The 19,902-nt window shown below is 42.7% G+C and overlaps 1 protein-coding gene across 3 annotated transcripts in view; it reads left to right on the top strand.

Annotated features, from left to right (window-relative positions):
- Positions 1–19,902, top strand: part of PDCD4 (programmed cell death 4) — a 104,533-nt gene that overhangs the window by 76,950 nt on the left and 7,681 nt on the right. For all 3 annotated transcript variants that reach the window (XM_030202764.1, XM_030202765.1, XM_030202762.1), the window contains 2 exons: positions 7,297–7,407; positions 15,714–15,853. In XM_030202764.1, the coding sequence (XP_030058624.1) occupies positions 7,297–7,407; positions 15,714–15,853 (251 nt within the window). The remainder of the gene's footprint in view (positions 1–7,296; positions 7,408–15,713; positions 15,854–19,902) is intronic.

Raw genomic sequence — 19,902 nt, 5'->3', positions numbered from 1 at the left:
AATTCTTGATTCCAAGCTTGCGTTACCAAAGAAAGATCCAAGTCAGGCAACGAGTCACTTTAATCGTTTGTGGAAGCAACTCATTGGCACCCACAACTGTGCGTCCAGCCCCAGCAGCTTCTGAAGTCAGTGCAGCTGGAGGGAGCGATTTGACGTAGTGGCGAATCTGATAATAGGCAAATATGTCTTGACTGCCCAACCCGTATTCATCACACAATTCCTCAAAGGGCCGGATCCCTCCCTGCTCCGATATCACGTGATATACATAGCGTATCCCTTGGATGGCCCATCTCCGGAATGTAGCAGAGTCACTCCCCGCCGGGAATGCCCCATTGCCTTGAATCAGCAACAAAGGTGAAACCTCCCTATTTATCCGATAGTGCTTGCGCACCCATCTCCATGTGGTTCTTAATGGCATGAAAATATTTTATTTTATTTTATTTTATTTTTTTTGTTACATTTGAATGGCCGTAATTTTGGCAATGTGTCCATGGGGCCCTGTAGCCAGTATGCAAAATGGAGGGGGCCTAGCAAGGATGTCTCAGTGAGCGTGCAAGAGAAGAAATATTTCAAGCGAAACCAGTCTGATATATGTCTGAGGTTGCTGGCTAGATTTCTTCACTTTTTAAAGTTTCCTTTGTTTATCGACGCGGCCGGCTTAGGCCGTGCGGTCAGGATATTCCCTTATTTTTTGTGCCCTGTTTTCTTTTAACAGGCACAATCGTGTCTTTTGATTTCGCCGAAGCCGTTTTTCCTTCCGTGTCATCGAAGACACCCAGCGGCTTCAAATGTTGTACTCGGTGCAACCGGACCATCTCAGGTACCGATACCCATGCCTGGTGTATCCAGTGCCTTGGGCCCGACCATAGCCCAGCCGCTTGTAGTCTGTGTCTTCGTATGAAGAAACAGACCCAAGCGTCTCGAGAAGCACAAGGAGAAAAGCTTTTTTGGGGCTCGGTCCGGTCCTTCGACATTGGTTCCGAGGTTGGCGGCGTCAGCATCGACATTGAGGGAAGCATCGACGTCGGGAGCGGAGGTAATGGCTGCTGAAAGACCAATTCGTGCTGGGAGCAGTGAGGCATCGAGTGGGTCTCCACCTGCCTCGAGGCCTCCTGTTATGCAGGCCCCCCGGGACCGACCTTCGTCGGACCTGGCCCCGAGGAGGCATGAGGATTCCACGTCCTCCTCGGTATCGAGGAGTCTTGATGACTGGTGTCGAGCAAAGGCGAAGAAGCACCATCATTCTCCTTCAACACACGGTGCTAGGAGCTCCAGGGCGTCAAGGGAATCGGCACCCGAGAAGCGTCGGCGCCGAGAGGATCACTCCTCCTCTATTCAGGAGGTGCCGATGCGTTGGTGTTCTGGTAGCCGGGTACCTGCTCCCGAGCCTCGACAGAGTCTGCCACCGGCTCTTTTACCAACCCCGCAGCCTTGTCCGATGGTGGCTCTCGAGCGCATCAGGGCCCTGCTTCCAGAGCTTCTGGAAGGATTGCTGTGCCAGTCTGCTTCAGTGTCGAGGTGCTTGCGCCTTCCATAATGTCTGCTGCAGCGGCATCTGGCCCTTCGCCTGTTGTGAGGTTCCCGACCTCGGTGCCGCCTGCAGCATCGGTGTCGGCTGCCACCCAGGTCAACTCCCCTTCGACGTCGGTGGAGGAAGCTTCACCACAGTCCAGGCGGGCGTCGACTTCTCGGCACCGCCATCGAGGACATTGCTCCTCGGCGTCGAGGCAGGCTCAGTTTTGGACTGCTCTGAGGGATGTCTTGTCCAATACTGAAGATGAGCGTTTGTTGGAGGAGGAGGAAGATCCCAGGTACTTTTCTTCTGACGAGTCCTATGAGATTCCCTCTGAACCTTCCCCTCCACCCGAAAGGAGACTTTCTCGACCGGAGAGTGTATCCTTTTTTTCCTTTGTCCGGGAAATGGCTGTGGCTATTCCCTTCCCTATGGAGGTATAATGTACACTAGTTGATACCAAGCTTATTGCAAGGCAATAAATTGTTTAAAGGAGAAAGAGACCTCAGAAACCAATCAGATGGACTATCCTTGGTTACAACCAGCTGATAAGTGTGCTGATATTTTGTTTCTATCTTCAGGATCAAAAACTCCTTTTTTTTTTTTTTTTTTTTGTAATGTGCTTCTGTGACATTTATCATGCATCAAACAAAAATATTTAGTGAATGTTTTAGAGTCTTTTAACTGTTTTAATGGTGATAGCAAGTGCTCAAAACACTTATTGCATTGATGACACAGCACTTACCTTAATGTTCAACGGGGCCACCGTTTCACCTGTCTTGTGGCTTCCTCAGGAGCTCGTTTTGTTTTTGTCCACCATTATATATCTGGAAAAATAAAAAATCTTATAAATATGTTCATCATGTCTTGCAAAGCTTCAACAACAACCCCTCCCCCCCCCCCCCCCCAGCTTACGTGCTTTTGATAGGCAAAACTGCTTTCAAAATGGCGCTGTTACATCACATGCTAACTTGGACCTTAAAATAGGGGTGTCAGTGTGAAATTTTAAAGAGACCTGCCAATGTTAACTGCTGCATTTTTCTCAGTTCAATAAAATGTGTGCTAGTCTATCGAGTTATTTAAACCCATTGGTTTCAAAGACTTTCAAAAATCCATTTTGCTTCTCTTCATTTTAACAATAACTTCCGGTCACCTCCTCTTCTTGTCGGTTCGATTTTATCCACAACACAACATCTTAGATCCTCGAAAGATAGGGCATCATAGAGCTGAATAATTGGTATTCGGAGTATGCGGGGTATAAGAACCAAAATAAATAAATAAAAATCCAGCCTCTTTTCTTCGCCTCATCTCCACAATCTTCTAATTCCAGACACGCCTCTATGCTTTGTGGGGGGCACAGGGCAAGTGTGGCTGGGGGGGTCTGGTGTTTGTATGTTCAGTGCATCCCTCTGGATAATGAATAAGACTGCCTGTAAGATTTTTTTCCCAAATGCCCAAAAAAAGACCTGAGCTCTGCTAGACAGAACTAATGAGAAAGGTTTGCACAATGATGCAGATTTGTGCACAGACAACAAACTGTAGCCCCCACGCCCTTCCTGTCAGTAAGGAACCAGACATGTTTACGCATTAATGTGTGATTTGTTGAGCAAGCACAAGAGGAAAAATGGGAAGTGGGATTTTTCAACTGAGTGCAGGTGGAGTGGGGTGAGAAGAGTTAGAGAAGTTTATTAACGAAATATGGAGAGAGAGAAGAACATCATGTGAAAGGAAGCTGTACATTTGTTTTCTTCTGATATAGAAAAAATCTCCTGATAAAGTGAAAAGAAATGTCAGAATTTTAATCAGCAAAGCAGAAAAACTTATCCACATGTATTCATATGAAGAATGGAGATAGTACTGAACACTTCCTCAATGCAAAATGCAGCATCAGTTTTTAAAGCATGTAGACGAGAAGAAAGTCTATCTTTGCTATATACACACGGCAACTGCAAAATAGGTTGCCTGTAAACTTCAAGACCCCTGATGAAGCTGTACATTTTTTGGTGAAATGGGTCCCGTTGGTATATGCACAGCAGTGCTGAGTATTTCCTGCTTGTGTTTTGAATTTTAAATACCACAGGCCCTTTAAAAACCGATGCTGCATTTTGCATTGAGGAAGTGTTCAGTACTATCTCATTCTCCATATGAATGCATGTGGATGAGTTTTTCTTCTTTTTAAAATAAAATTCTGACATTTTCTTTGCACTTTATCTGGAGATTTTTTTTTCTGTATGCTTGGATTTGTTGTGGTCTCCAATTTTCCTGTTTTTGTTGGTAAAGTTTCTGCTTATATAGCCCATGCAAAGGTCATGACAAGGCAAAACATTTTACAAACAGCTTATTAATGCCATTATATGTTTTTAAGAGATAACAGAAAAAATGTGTATTCTTTAAGTGAAGTTTTTTAGGTATATTATCCTGCTTTCATTTATACTTTGTATAATATTTCTGCATAACATTGTTTTTTCTGTGAAAAAGATTACATTATCTTAAGATAGTGAAAAGGAGAAGTTGGGAAGGTCCCACCATAACGGTCAAATGGTGGAGAAAAGATAGCCTGACTATATGACTCTGGATCAGGCTAGGAGGTATAACTGTAATTCTTAGAATTAGAGTATGAACTGACATTTGATAGGATAGAGGTTAGATGTGGTTGGAATAGAAGGTAGATGATTGGTAAGTGGGATGTGCTAAGATGGTAATTAATTTCCTGCTTATTGTATAATTATATACTAAATCAAACTGTATATATATGACTGAGACCTATGTAAAGGCGGACTTAGTTCTTCCCCCAAGCCAGGGAATTGATTTGGGAAGAAGGGGTTCCCTGTCTCTCTCTTATATTTCAGACTTGCCTTGCGCTTATGCTGCTGAACTAAACATTCTTTTTTCTTTTATTTTAGAATAAACTTTCTTTTTATTTTAAAGCAACTTGTGGGTTCTTGTTTTTATTTTGTATGAGGTATAAGGCTAAGGACCAGGCTGGTGAGCACTTCAGCTATAATCAGCTGAATTAGGGTATATGGGGAGATCGTAATCCGTTCTTCAGATCACATCCTTCTGACCCCCCCTTCTCCTTCACAGATTTGCCTAACAACTAACCTGCCTTTAGCTGTCTTGGCCCCAAACTATGGAACAGCCTCCCACCTATCATTTGTAACCAGCCCTCTCTCCCTGCCTTCAAACAAGCCCTGAAAACCCATCTGTTCTCTCTGCTTTTTTCCCTTCTTCCTCCTGATAGCTTTGATTATTGTTTGGTTTTAGAATTGTTACATTTGGGTTTTATTCATATTTTTTTTATATTTTGCTGACTGCTCACTGTTTTTTTATGTAGATTTTATATTTTGTAAACTGCTTTATGCCTTTTATATCAAATCCATTGAATGAATGAATAAATAAATAAATGTAGTAGCTGAAACATAAGGGAAAAAAGGATGGCCTTCTTACGTTACAAAAGGAAGACAAGCAAAAATACCTGGAAAAGCTAAGGGAAGATGGAAAAGTTGTTAGGAAAGTGAAGAGGCAAATGGAAGAAATTGGGGGACAAGACATTTTTTCAGATATGTAAGTGACAGGAGGAAGTGCCAAAATAGCATTGTGAGGCTCAAAGCTGAGAGGGAGAAATATGTAGAAGCTGAGAAGGATAAAGCTGAACTGCTTAACAATTATTTCGGTTCTGTGTTCACAGCAGAAGACAAATGCAAATGGGGATGGATGTATGGTAGACAAGGATCGATTCACAGAAGACCGTTTGTGAGGAGCTAGCTAAACTAAAAGTAAACAAAGCGATGGGGCCTGATGGGATACATTCGAGGGTGCTTAAGGAGAAATTCTGGCAGCTCCGCTGTCTGACCACTTCAGTGCTTCCTTAGAGGCTGGAGTGGTCCAGGAGGACTGGAGAAGGGCTGATGGTAGTCCCTCTGCACAAGAGCGGAAGTAAGGAGGAGGTTGGGAATTACAGACCTGTCAGTCTGACCTTGGTGGTGAGCGAACTAATGGAAGCGCTTCTAAAGCAGAGGATTGTGAGGTTTCTTGAATTGAATGGACTTGCAGGATCTGAGGCAGCATGGCTTCACTAGAGGCAGGTCGTCTCAGACAAATCTGATTGATTTGTTTGGGTAACCAAACAGTTGGATGTGGAAGGAGTGCTAGATGTGATGTACTTGGATTTTAGCAAAGCCTTTGATACAGTTCACATAGGCGACTGATAAATAAACTGAGTGCCCTCGGTATGGGACCCAAAGTGACTGACTGGGTCAAAAACTGGTTAAGTGGGAGGAGAGAGAGGGTAGTGGTAAATGGAGCTTGCTCTGAGGAAAGGGATGTTATGAGTAGTGTGCCGCAGGGGTCAGTCCTTGAGCTGGCTCTCTTTAACATCTTTGTGAGTGATATTGCTGAATGGCTGTCTGTTAAGGTTTGTCTCTTTGCGGTTAATACCAAAACTCTGTAATAGGGTGGACACCCCAAAGGGTGTGGTTGGCATGAGGAAGGATCTAGCGAAGCTTGAAGAATGGTCCAATAATTGGTAACTAAGATTTAATGCTAAGAAATTCAGGGCCATGCACTTGGGTTACAAGAATCCAAGGGGACAGAGCAATATAGGGGGTGAAGTGATTTGGGAGTGATTGTGTCTGATGACCTTAAAGTGGCCAAACAGGTAGAAAAGGTGACTGTCAAAGCCAGAAGGATGCTTGGGTGCATAAGGAGAGGGATGACCATCAGGAAAAAAAGAAGTGATAGTGCCCTTGTATAAGACTCTTGTGAGGCCCCATTTTAGAGTACTGCGTGCAATTCTGGAGAACACACCTACAAAAAGATATAAACAGGATGGAGTTGGTCAAGAGGGCGGCTACAAAATTATTAAGCGGTCTGCGTCATAAAACATACAAGGATAGACTTATGAACCTTAACATGTATACGCTGGAAGAGAGGCGGGAGAGAGGGGATATGATAGAGACATTTAAATACCTCAATGGCGTTAATGTACAGGAGGAGAGCCTTTTTCAAATGAAGGAAGAGGGCATAGGACAAAGTTAAGAGGAAATAGGCTTAGAAGGAACCTAAGAAAATATTCCTTCACGGAAAGGGTGGTGGACGCGTGGCATGGCCTCTCAGTGGAGATAGTGGAGACAAAGACTATGTCAGAATTTTAAAAAGCGTGGGACAGGCACAAGGGATCCCTTAGGAAAAGGAGGAGTTAGTGGTTACTGAGGATGGGCCATTTGGCCTTTATCTGCCGTCATGTTTCTATGTTTCTAAATAAGTTAAAGATATGAACTTCAACTTACAGATTGTAGTGATGGAGTCATTTTGCAGTTTCTGATCCCGATGTCCTTTGATCCAATTGATGCTGATCACTGGAGGTTTTTTTGCTGTAGATCTTGCTCAGATCACAAGCAGAGAAAAGTTGTTTACTTCAAAAGTGCAGGGAATCAAAAGTTGCCTTTATCCAAACAAAACAAATGACATTAACTAAACGAAGGAAAGAAAACTCAAACTAAGACTCAGTACTGGTACCTCAACATAGACTGAACAGAATTATATAAAATTTTGAGCAGTAAATAAGCAAATAGTGTATTATTTAACCTGAATTGTAGGAGCCTGATGTGAATACAGCCTCTGCCTTTCCCAGCCTATCTAACTTATAATGTATGTGTGTGTGTGAAAAATTCTTATAGATTGCATAGTACATTTTTAGTACGAAACCTTGTGGCCCTTCTTTATTTTCAAACATATACATTTAGGTGATTCCTTGGAGGTAAATATGGATCATTTTGTTTCAGGCAATTGTGATGGTGCTGGAAGCCACTGGAGATGCCACTTTTAAAATGGTGATAGATTTATTGAAGTCTCTATGGAAGTCTGCCATCATTACTGTGGATCAAATGAAAAGAGTAAGTCTGCCATCTGCTGGTATGAAAGTGAAGTACGCCTATCTACATTAGAAAGTTTCTTAGGGGATCTTTTACTAAAGATTAGCTTGAGTTATCTGCTGCAGGGCCCATTTTATTCTTATGGGTCCTGCTGCAAATAACTCAAGCTAACCTTTAGTAAAAGACCCCCTTAGTAACATAGGGTCATTTTATAGTAGGGTACCTCAGTTTAGTGGACAAGAAGATGCCTATTTTGGTCGTATTAATAAAGACGTATAGATACCTGTGTGTCTTTATAAAAAAAATACTATTCCAAATCAGCAGCAATAGTGGTAACATAGAAATTGAAGGTAGATAAAGACCATTTAACCTATCCTGCCCATCCATGCCATCTACTATCCTTTCCCTTTCTTTAGAAATCTATGTGTTTGTCCCATGCTTTCTTGAATTCAGATACAGTCTTCGTCTCCACCTCCACCAGGAGGCCATTCCATACATCCACCACCTGTTCCTTAGGTTACTCCTGAGTCTCTCCCCTTTCACCTTCATCCCATGCCCCCTCATTACAGAGCTTCCTTTCAATTCAAAGAGAATCGCTTTCTGTGCAATTATGCCCTGGAGGTATTTAAATGTCTGTCATATCTCCCCTCTGCTGCCTTTCTTCCAAAGTTATACATATTGAGAACTTTTTTTTGTTGTTACATTTGTACCCCGCGCTTTCCCACTCATGGCAGGCTCAATGCGGCTTACATGGGGCAATGGAGGATTAAGTAACTTGCCCAGAGTCACAAGGAGCTGCCTGTGCCTGAAGTGGGAATCGAACTCAGTTCTTCAGTTCCCCAGGACCAAAGTCCACCACCCTAACCACTAGGCCACTCCTCCACTCCACTTTGAGTCTGGCCCTATACACTTCACTGATCATTTTAGTAGCCACCCTCTGAACCAACTCCATCCTGTTTATATCTTGTTGAAGGTGCTGTCTCTAGAATTGTCCACATTACTCTAAATGAGGTCTCACCAGAAACTTATACAAAGGCATTATCACCTCCTTTTTACCTCTAGCCATTGCTCACCTTATGCACCCAGGCATCCTGTTGGTTTTCAAAAGCAAGAATTAGGAAGGGTAGGCTCTTCTGAAAAACCGGAGGAGACGTCAGTTGAGAATCAATTCTTTATTGCAAGAAAAACGAAAACGACTCAACACAGCTGTGTTTCGGCGCTACCACATGCCTTCTTCAGGAGTCTTATGGTATATTGCTGATTTTATATAGTCAGTGGTTTATTTAAAAAAAATACTTTCACATAAGGTGTAAATATAATCTGCTGTCAAAACAGGGAAATGTGCCGTAGTGTAGAAACCCTTCCTACTTCTTGCTTCTGCATCTTTTAATGTAGGAAACTAGTGTACCTCTAACCTCCTGGTGGTACCATCCTGTTGGTTTTCACCATTGCCTTTTCTACCTGTTTGGTCACTTTAAGATGATCAGGTATGATCACACCCAAGTCCCAGTCCATCTTATGTGCACATAAGTTCTTTGCCTCCTATACTATGCCACTCCCTCGAGTTTTTGCAGCCTTGCTTTTAATCCTTAGTTGTAAAATTCCGGATCATTCTTCAAGCGTCACTAGATCCCTTCTCATATTATCCACACCATCAGGGGTGTCTACCCTACTACATATTTTGGTGACATTTGCAAAGAGGCAAACCTTACCAGATAGCCTTTTTGCAATATCACTTAAAAACATTGTTGGAACAGGATTAAGACCCGATCTTTGCGACACACAACTGGTAATATCCTTTTCCTCAGAGTGAACTTCATTTACCATTACTCTTTGTTGTTATCCACTCAACCAGTTTGTAACCCAGTCAGTCATTTTAGGGTCTAGTGTATTTAAAAGTTACCTACGTGGAACTGTCAAAGGCTTTGCTAAAATCTAAGTACACCACATCTGGTGCTCCCCCTTGAATGAACTGTCTGGTTACCCAGTCAAAGAAATTAATCAGATTTGTCTGACAAGACCTACCTGTAGTAAAACCATGCTGCCTCGGGTCCTGCAGTCCATTGAATTCCAGAAACCTCACTGTCCTCTGTAGAAGTGTTGCCATTAATTTATTCATCACAGTGGTCCGTCTAACCAGCCTGTAGTGCCCAACCTCCTCCTTACTTCTGCTTTTGTGGAGAGGGATCACATCTGCCCTTTTCCAGTCCTCTGGGACCACTCCAAACTCTAAAGAAGCATCGAAAGGTCAGACAGTGGATACGCCAAAACTTCCCTAAAATTCCTTTAGTACCCTTGGTTGTATCCCAACCTTGTCCACCTTTAGTTTAGCTAGCTCCTCACGAACACAGTCTTCTAAAGATTGGTCAAGGTCTACTACACATTCATTCCTGTTAGCTTTTGTCTTCTGTGTTCCTACTCCCAGGCTTTCATCTGTGAACACAGAACAGAAATATTTGGTAAGTAATCCCGTTTTATCCCTATCAGCTTCTACATATTCCTCCCTTTGACCCTTGAACCTCACAGTGCCACTTTTGCATTTCCTCCTATCACTATCATATCTAAAAATTGTATTGTCTCCCCATTTTACCTTATTGGATATTTTTTCTTCTGTTTGCATCTTTGCTTTCCTGACTACAATAACTTCTTAGCTTTTCCAGATATTGTTGCCTGTCTTCCTCTTTCTGCAATTACTTGTATCTTGATTAGTTCATTCAAATGGAAGCCAGTACTGTGGTCTTACCACTTCCAACTGGATTTCACCATTGATAATCAGTATGTCAGGCTCAACCAGGCACAAGTCCTAAAAACTGATCTCCACCAGAGGCAAAATCAACGAGGTCACTTTCTGGTCTGAGCTAACAGACTCCCTCATCTACTACATATGGTTTGATTAAATCCTGCTGGGATACCAAGGTGAAAGCCATACTAGACAAAATTGCTCCATTTTCCACCAAAAAGGTTAAGACATCCAAAACGTTGCCATGGTTTACAGAGGAACTATCTACCCTAAAAAGGGAATGTCGACACCTTGAAAAGCAATGGAGAAAGAACAAAGATACTACTAATAAATGTAAATGGAAGTCAGCCTTCTGACGCTACAAAAAGAAGATAGCTGACTCAAAACGTCAGTACTATAGCAGCCTAATAGGTCAAGATGATCTTGACAACAAAAACTTTTCTCCTTAGTTAAAAAATTAACTTCCACTGATGATGATGATGATGAACATTCACAGAAAACATGTCCTACTGCCTACTGATCATTTCGCCAATAAGATCCTCCAAATTAAGTCCGAACTATCTAAAACTACTCCAGCAGAGGAATATAGTTCAACCCGTAGTTCAGCCTTAATTGCCGGAGATCCTACAATCCAAGGACTCAAAACTGACCAAAACTGGGAATCTTTTCAACTACTAACAATTGAGGATGTAAGATCATGGCTCTTGAAATGCTACCAAGCTAACTGCTCCATGGGTCAATTCCCAAAATATCTACTCAAATCCATCCCTATGGAAGCAGTAAAGTGGATGCTCTATGGTCTCAATGAACTGTTAAATACTGTCTCTCTTCCTCCTGATATGGGCAAAATTGTTCTCAAGCCACCACTGAAGGGATCGAGGCTAGATGCAATTTTGCCTGCAAACTACCATCCAGTGGCAAGCATACCCCTTTTTACAAAAGTGCTAGAATCCTACATTAGTACAGAACTCTCTTTATATATGGAAATATTTTCTATTTTACACTGGCCACAGTTTGGCTTCAGATCGTCACTAGGAGTGGCCTAGTGGTTAGGGTGGTGGACTTTGGTCCTGGGGAACTGAGGAACTGAGTTCAATTCCCACTTCAGGCACAGACAGCTACTTGTGACTCTGGGCAAGTCACTTAACCCTCCATTGCCCCAGGTACAAATAAGTACTTGTATACAATATGTAAGCCGCATTGAGCCTGCCATGAGTGGGAAAGCGCGGGGTACAAATGTAACAAAAATAAAATAAATAAAAAATAGTACAAAACATTGCTGCTAGTTCTAACTACATATGCCAAACAACACCTATGCAAAGGTGACCAAGTAATTCTTCTCCAGTTTGATATATCGGCAGCGTTCGATGCGATAGATCACACATTGCTACTCAAACGCCTGGATCAGATAGGAATAACAGGGACTGTGCTCAAATGGTTCTATGAATTCCTTTCAAATCAAAGCTATTCTGTCAAGCAAAACAACCAACTTTCCAACTACTGGTCTCCTAACTGCAGGGATCTCCCCTCTCATCTACCCTGTTCAATCTCTTTATATCATTCCTTGCCTCAATACGCATGGGTCTTAATGAAGTACTATTAACCTACGTGGATGACATCCTGCTTCTCTTACCAGTGCCAGCATCAAACAAAGACCCAACTTGGTAGAGAATGGGATGACTGCTGTCAGCACTTGGGCCCTGACCAATAAGCTGAAATTGAATGCGCAAAAAAACAAGGTCCTATGATTCAGAAATCAGGGAGTTGAGGTCCCATCACCAATATCTTTGTCCAGAGGTCTGTGCTGGGACTGCTGCTTTTTAACATATTTATAAATGATCTAGAGATAGGAATAACTAGTGAGATAATTAAATTTGCTGATGACACGAAGTTATTCAAAGTTGTTAAATCACAAGAGGATTGTGAAAAGTTACAAGAGGATCTTACAAGACTGGGAGACAGGGCATCTAAATGGCAGATGATGTTTAATGTGAGCAAGTGCAAAGTGATACATGTGGGAAAAAGGAACCCGAATTATAGCTGTGTAATGTAAGGTTCCATTTTAGGAGTCACCGACCAGGAAACGGATCTAGGTGTCATCGTTGATGATACGTCGAAACCGTCTGCTCGATGTGTGGTGGCGGCTAAGAAAGCAAATAGAATGTTGGGTATTATTAGGAATGGAATTGAAAACAAAAATGAGGATGTATTAATGCCTTTATATCGCTCTATGGTGCGATCGCACCTCGAATATTGTGTTCAATTCTAGTCACCGCATCTAAAAAAATATATAGTGGAATTAGAAAAGGTACAGAGAAGGATGACAAAAATAATAAAGGGGATGGGACGACTTTCCTATGGCAAAAAGGGCTCTTCAGCTTGGAGAAAAGACGGCTGAGGGGGAGATATGATAGAGGTCTATAAAATAATGAGTGGAGTGGAACGGATAGACGTGAATCGTTTACTCTTTCCAAAAATACTAGGACTAGGGGGCACGCAATGAAGCTACAAAGTAGTAAGTTTAAAACAAATTAGAGAAAATCTTTCTTCACTGAACATGTAATTAAACTCTGGAATTCATTGTCAGAGAGCGTAGTAAAAGAAATTAGCTTAGCAGGGTTTGAAAAAGGTTTGGATGGCTTCCTACAGGAAAAGTCCATAGACCATTATTAAAATGGACTTGGGGAAAATCCACTGCTTATTTCGAGGATAAGCACCATAAAATGTATTGTACTTTTTTGGGATCTTGTCAGGTACTTGTGACCTGGATTGGCCACTGTTGGAAACAGGATGCTGGGCTTGATAGACCTTCGGTCTGTCCCAGTATGGCAATACTTATGTACTTATGAACCTGAACCAGAGTACAAGGGATCTGGCTTGATTCTTCACTCATCTTCTCATCCCATATTAACCAGCTATGGAAAAAAAAAACACTATTCAAAATGAGACAGCTGTGTCTAGACAGATCATTCTTCAATCAAAAAGCCTTCGCACTACTAGTCCAAATGTTAGTCCTACCTCACTTGGATTACTGTAACTGTCTATTTCTTGGCATCAAGTGTCAATATCAGAAAAAACTGCAGATCATTCAGAATACAGCTGCTAAACTAACATACAGTTTAAATAGATATACCAGTGTTTCAACTCATCTCAACAAACTGCACTGGCTTCCCATAGCAGAAAGACTTGGGTTCAAAACTGCTTGTTTAGTTTTTCAAATCCTAAAGGGTTTCACCTCTGAACTGCTGACTTAAGACTGCTTTGCTACGTCTGGTCCAGTCTAACAGACTGAAAGAACAACTGATGCTAGCGTCACCGTTTTAAAAGCCAACTTGATATCAAAAGATTTAGAGCTCTCTATTCCCCGTACTTGGAGTTAAAATATGGAACACGCTACCTATTGCCATCAGAACAGAAAACAGCTACCTTAGCTTCAGGAAGAGGCTAAAAACCTTTCTCTTCCCAAAGATTGCTTCATAATGATCCATTATGACTTCTACCGCCAGACACAACACAGCTCTTGTGTGCATGCCCAGATAAAAACTGAAGTTTCAGCACACATTGGCACTTGTTCTTCTGTGCCTACATAAATATGAGCCTCCCAAAAACTGCTTGCACAAGGAATTTTTGTACGGCTTATATTTAAGTGCAGAGAACAGCGTGGATGTGTGCTTTTATTTTCGGTTTTGTTCAGACGTGCACATTTATTACTACCATTCTACCTTTAAAACTTGCAGGAGATTCCTGCCGCTTGTAAAAAGACAAAACTGGCAGTTGTGAAAAATTGACAAGAAATCCTCTCCTCTAAACCTTCTACACTGCCCAGAACTGGCATAAATATTCTCTCATTTCGCACACATCAATGGTCTCAGCGTTGACTACTACTACTACTACTATTTAGCATTTCTATAGCGCTACAAGGCGTACGCAGCGCTGCACAAACATAGAAGAAAGACAGTCCCTGCTCAAAGAGCTTACAATCTAATAGACAAAAAAATAAAGTAAGCAAATCAAATCAATTAATGTGTACAGCAGGGGCGTATCTGAGGTTCGGTGGTAGGGGGGGCAGGGGCTAGAGTGAGGGGGCACATTATAGCCACCCCTACCGCCGTCAAACCCCCTCCCCCACCGCCGTCAAACCCCCCCACCGCCGTTAACACTCCCTCCCTCCCCCGCCTACCGCCGTCACCTACCCCGAGGTCTGCTTCCTCCGGCTTTATAAAATATTGCTTCAGCTGGCGGGGGACCCCAACCCCCCGCCAGCCCAGCCGCGATCTTTAACTTTTTCATCCTCGTCGTGCAGCGCGCTGTGAAAGCTGCATGCAACTTTAGATCCAGTTGGATGGAGTCTGTCGCTGCACGACGAGGATGAAAAAGTTAAAGATTGCGGCTGGGCTGGCGGGGGGTTGGGGTCCCCCGCCAGCTGAAGCAATATTTTAAAAAGCCAGAGGAAGCGGACCTCGGGGTAGGTGACGGCGGTAGGCGAGAGAGGGAGGGTTAACGGCGGTAGGGGGGTCCGGGGCAAAATCTGCGGGGGCCCAGGCCCCTGTGGCCCCATGCAGATACGCCCCTGGTGTACAGGAAGGAGGAGAGGAGGGTAGGTGGAGGCGAGTAAACACTTGTCAGCCTTGCATGGAATATTTGAATGAACTTATTTCTATGCATTTTAATACAGCAGACATCCATGTCTCCATGTACTCGTGCACTCAAACCCTCTTTGCATTCTGTGCCCAATAATATGCACACACACCTAGTGGTCACCACGTGGTAAGGCTTTTGTGGTAGCTTTATGCATGGGCTCCTTGGTTCTCAAAACAGCTTTCTTTTCCTCTTGCTTTCGTTTCCTTTCCTAACAAAAAGGTTTGTTACCTTTAAAATAGCTCTTTTCAGTTTTGCCCACAACTTTTTTTTTCCTTCCTCCAGATGTTCTCATCCAGCTAACATTCTTGAAGTATTCCCCCATCTTGACAGAGTTAGTTTTTTTGAAGTCAGGAACCTTCACTTCTAAATAAATCCTCTCCATGTGTTTCTTAGTATTGAACCACCCCATCCAGTCATCACAAGATGCCAGATGATCACCTACAATAATATCAGAAATTTTCCCTATTCAAAAGCACGGGGTTCAGTATGGCCCCATCCCACATGGGTTCATTGCTAACTGTTCCTATGATGTATTTCCTGTCAGGGGGAGGATGGGACGCAGCATCACTTGAGTGCAGGTCTGTATTGAAAGGCCCCGTGCCAGCACAAAGCACCTTTGGAACCTAGGTGTGCAACTTAGAGTTGGCCCTATTTGAGCACTTATATATATGAATGTGACATTCATGTGCTTAAGTGCCAGTATTCTATAATCTTAGAGCGCAAATGGTGCTTACAATGGTTATAGAATTAAGGGGTTTGCATTTTGGCTGTATGATGCTGTACGTTTTTTTCTATAGCTGGTAAGTTTGCTTATAATAAGTTTTTTATGATAAAAATTTATTTTCATGTTTATAGCAATATAACTTTACATAATGGGCAAACCTTTGGAGAAGCCTTTTTCTTTCAGATTGAAAATGATCTCATCAAAACATTTCTGTTATTCCAGGGTTATGATCGAATTTATTGTGAAATCCCTGACATAAATCTAGATGTACCACATGCATATTCAGTGCTTGAACGGTTTGTTGATGAGTGCTTTCAAGCTGGGATTATTTCCAAACAACTGAGAGACCTTTGTCCTGCAAGGTACGTTTGTTTGTTTTTTAATTATTTAATCATACCACATGAATTGCCAAACACATTAAAAGTGGTTATTTTATTTCCTTAGCATTCGCTAGACTAGTCCAGAACTTGCGGGTTATGTCCATCGCACAGCACAATTCTGTATTCTCTATAAGATCAATGTGCAGTTCCAACAATTCAGGATTTTTCTATCTCCAGTAAGTGGAAGTGGATGTGCTCTGCAATTCCTGGAATAGTTTCTCAGGCTAGCTCCTGGTTCAGGAGCTCATACGCCAAGCCCCCTCCCTACCCATCTTCAAATCCTTGCTCAAAGCCCACCTCTTCAATGTCGCTTTCCGCACCTAACCATTGTACCTCTATCCAGGAAATCTAGACTGCCTCAATCTTGATTGACTGCACTTTTTGTCCTTTAGATTGTAAGCTCCTTTGAGCAGGGACTGTCCTTCTTTGTTAATTGTACAGCGCTGCGCAACCCTGGTAGCGCTTTAGAAATGTTAAATAGTAGTAGTAGTAGTCAGTTGGTCAACTGGCTCCCAATTTAAAGAAGGGAATGTTAGATATCTGTGCCAGGAGGCATAGCTAGAAGTCTGTCGTCATCCCCTCCCACTTTCCAGTGCCTGTAGCAGCTGCTCTCCTCCTTTTTTGTAAAAAAGAAAGGTATAAAACCTATAGACGGAAATTAACTTCTTCAGGACTTCGAGAGAGCAATTAGCCTGTTAATTGTAAGTCCCTCTGAGACCTGGCTAAGACACTGGGGGGAAGTCAGTGGTTGTAAATCTGACTTCTTTCATTTCTCTGTGTTTGCTCTCTAATTACTGGTGGCAGCCTTTCTAGTCAGCACAGCTTTGCATTCTCTTTCCGTGTCTTCCTTTTAATCACTTTTTTTCTATTTTTCGTGAGTTCACTGGTTCACTTAACCCTTGGCCTGGATTGGCCGCTGTCGTGGACAGGATACTACTACTACTACTTAACATTTCTAGAGCGCTACTAGGGTTACGCAGCGCTGTACAATTTAACAAAGAGAGACAGTCCCTGCTCAAAGAGCTTACAATCTAATAGACAAGTGAACGGTCTGCACCTTTTCTAATTCCATTGTATCTTTTTTGAGGTGCGGCGACCAGAATTGAACACAGTATTTGAGGTACGGTCGCACGATAGAGCGATACAAAGGCATTATAACATCCTCATTTTTGTTTTCCATTCCTTTCCTAATAATACCCAACCTTCTATTTGCTTTCTTAGCCGCAGCAGCACACTGAGTAGAAGGTTTCAACATATTTTTTTATTTTTGTTACATTTGTACCCCGCGCTTTCCCACTCATGGCAGGCTCAATGCGGCTTACATGGGGCAATGGAGGGTTAAGTGACTTGCCCAGAGTCACAAGGAGCTGCCTGTGCCTGAAGTGGGAATCGAACTCAGTTCCCCAGGACCAAAGTCCACCACCCTAACCACTAGGCCACTCCTCCACTCCATATCATCAACGACGACACCTAGATCCCTTTCCTGGTCCGTGACTCCTAACGTGGAACCTCGCATGACGTAGCTATAATTCAGGTTCCTCTTTCCCACATGCATCACTTTGCACTTGCTCACATTAACCTATCTCTTTAATAAGGCTTACCATAATTAATTCAATTATAAGAACTGTAAAACTTAATTCAATTATACGAATTGTAAAACATTACTATTTGCTTGATAGTTTGACTGTTTTCTGATTTCTGAATAGATTATACGCTTCTTTGTTACATTTATTTCTTTATATGTAATTCATTTGTTTACTTACGCTTGATTGACGCCTGTCATGTTGTAATATTATAAGCCACATTGAGACTGCAAATAGGTGGGAAAATGTGGGATACAAATGCAATAAATAAATAAACATCAGCCATTTAGATGCCCAGTCTCGTAAGGTCCTGTTGTAATTTTTCACAATCCTCCCCTGATTTAACAACTTTGAATAACTTTGTGTCATCAGCAAATTTAATTACCTCACTAGTTACTCCCATCTCTAGGTCATTTATAAATATTTTAAAAAGCAATGGTCCCAGCACAGACCCCTGGGGAACCCCACTAACTACCCTTTTCAATTGAGAATACTGACCATTTAACCCTACTCTCTGTTTTCTATCTTTTAACCAGTTTTTAATCCACAATAGAACACTACCTCCTATCCCATGACTCTCCAATTTCCTCTGGAGTCTTTCATGATGTACTTTATCAAACGCCTTCTGAAAATCCAGATACACAATATCAACTGGCTCACCTTTATCCACATGTTTGTTCACCCCTTCAAAGAAATGTAATAAATTGGTGAGGCAAAATTTCCCTTCATTAAATCCATGTTGACTTTGTCTCATTAATCCATGCTTTTGAATATGCTCTGTAATTTTCTTAATAATAGTCTCTACCATTTTGCCCGGCACTAACGTCAGACTCACTGGTCTATAATTTCCCAGATCTCCTCTGGAACCTTTTTTAAAAATCGGCATTACATTGGCCACCCTCCAATCTTCCGGTACCTTGCTCGATTTTGATAAATTGCATATTACTAACAATAGCTCTGCAAGCTCATTTTCAGTTCTATCAGTACTCTGGGATGAATACCATCCGGTCCAGGAGATTTGCTACTCTTCAGTTTGTTTAGGATGGTTTCCCTGGACACCCTTCTCCCAATGATTCAGAAAAACAATTGGCTATGCTCTCTGGACTTAAAGGATGAATATTCTCACATCCCAATACTTCCAGCCCCACCGGAAGTATCTTTGATTTTGACTGGGAACACATCACTTTCAGTATCACACGTTGCCTTTTGGCTCGCATCAGTTCCCAGGGTCTTGAAGAGCACCTCAGAGGACAGTGCTCGGGAATCCATGCGGATGACTATTCGGGTGCTAGAGCTACTAGAGTTTGTTTTAAACTAACACAAGGCCTGTCTACACCCTGTCCAGCTATTGGAGTTCATAGGAGCCCTGCTCGACAGAAAAAAGGTTCGAGCTTACCTCCTGGAGACGAGAGCAGACAATCTTGTCTCGCTGGTGTCCAAGGGTTCATGCCTCTCAGCAGGTCGCAGCTTGACAGATGTTGAGATTGCTGGGCCACATGACTTCCACAGTGTACATTACACCCATGACACGTCTTCACATGAGATCAGCTCAATGGACCCTGGCTTCTCAGTGGTATTAAGCCACGGGGAATCTAGAAGATGACATTCAAGTATCCCCAGAGCTTGTACGCTCTCTTCAGTGGTGGACAATTCGATCCAGTTTGACTCTGGGACTTCATTCCAAATTCCTCAGCCACAAAAAGTGCTGACGACGAATGCATCTCTCCTGGGTTGGGGAGCTGATGTATATGGGCTTCACACTCAAGGATCTTGGTCCTTCTAGGAAACATATCTTCAGATCAACCTCCTGGAGCTTTGAGCGATCTGGAACGGTCTAAAGGCTTTCAGAGATCAGCTGTCTCATCAAATTATTCTAATACATTGCAACCTGATTGTCTGTTTGAATTATATCAACAAGGAGGGCGGCACCGGATAACGCCCTCTGTGTCAGGAGGCCATTTAGATGTGATGTTGTGCTCTCCAGCATGGAATGAACCTTCACACCACCTACCTGGTGGGCAAAAACAACAACCTGGCCGACAGACTGAGCAGGGTCATGCAATCGCATGAGAGGTCTCTCATCATGGGCATTGCCCAGGAGAGGTTGTCCAAGCGTGGGGCACCCCATTGGTGGATCTCTTTGCCACACACATCAATCGCAAAGGCCCTCAGTTCTGTTCAAGGCCCACGACAGACAGCGTCAGATATTTTCTCCATTAGGGGACAGGTCTTCTATATGCGTATCCACTGGACCATGATTCTAATCTCTTCTTACTGGCCTCGTCAGTTCTGGTTCCCTCTTCTTCTGGAGTTATCCTCCAAAGAATCGTGGAGATTGGAGTGTTTTCCAAGCCTCATCACGCAGAACGAGGGATCTCTTCTGCACCCCAACCTCTGGCCCTCACAGTCTGGATGTTGAGAGCCTAGAATTTGCTTCCTTTGGGTCTT

This window comes from Microcaecilia unicolor, chromosome 5 (assembly GCF_901765095.1).
Source record: "Microcaecilia unicolor chromosome 5, aMicUni1.1, whole genome shotgun sequence".
Lineage (NCBI taxonomy): Eukaryota > Metazoa > Chordata > Amphibia > Gymnophiona > Siphonopidae > Microcaecilia > Microcaecilia unicolor.
This window is presented reverse-complemented; position numbering and strand designations above follow the sequence as displayed.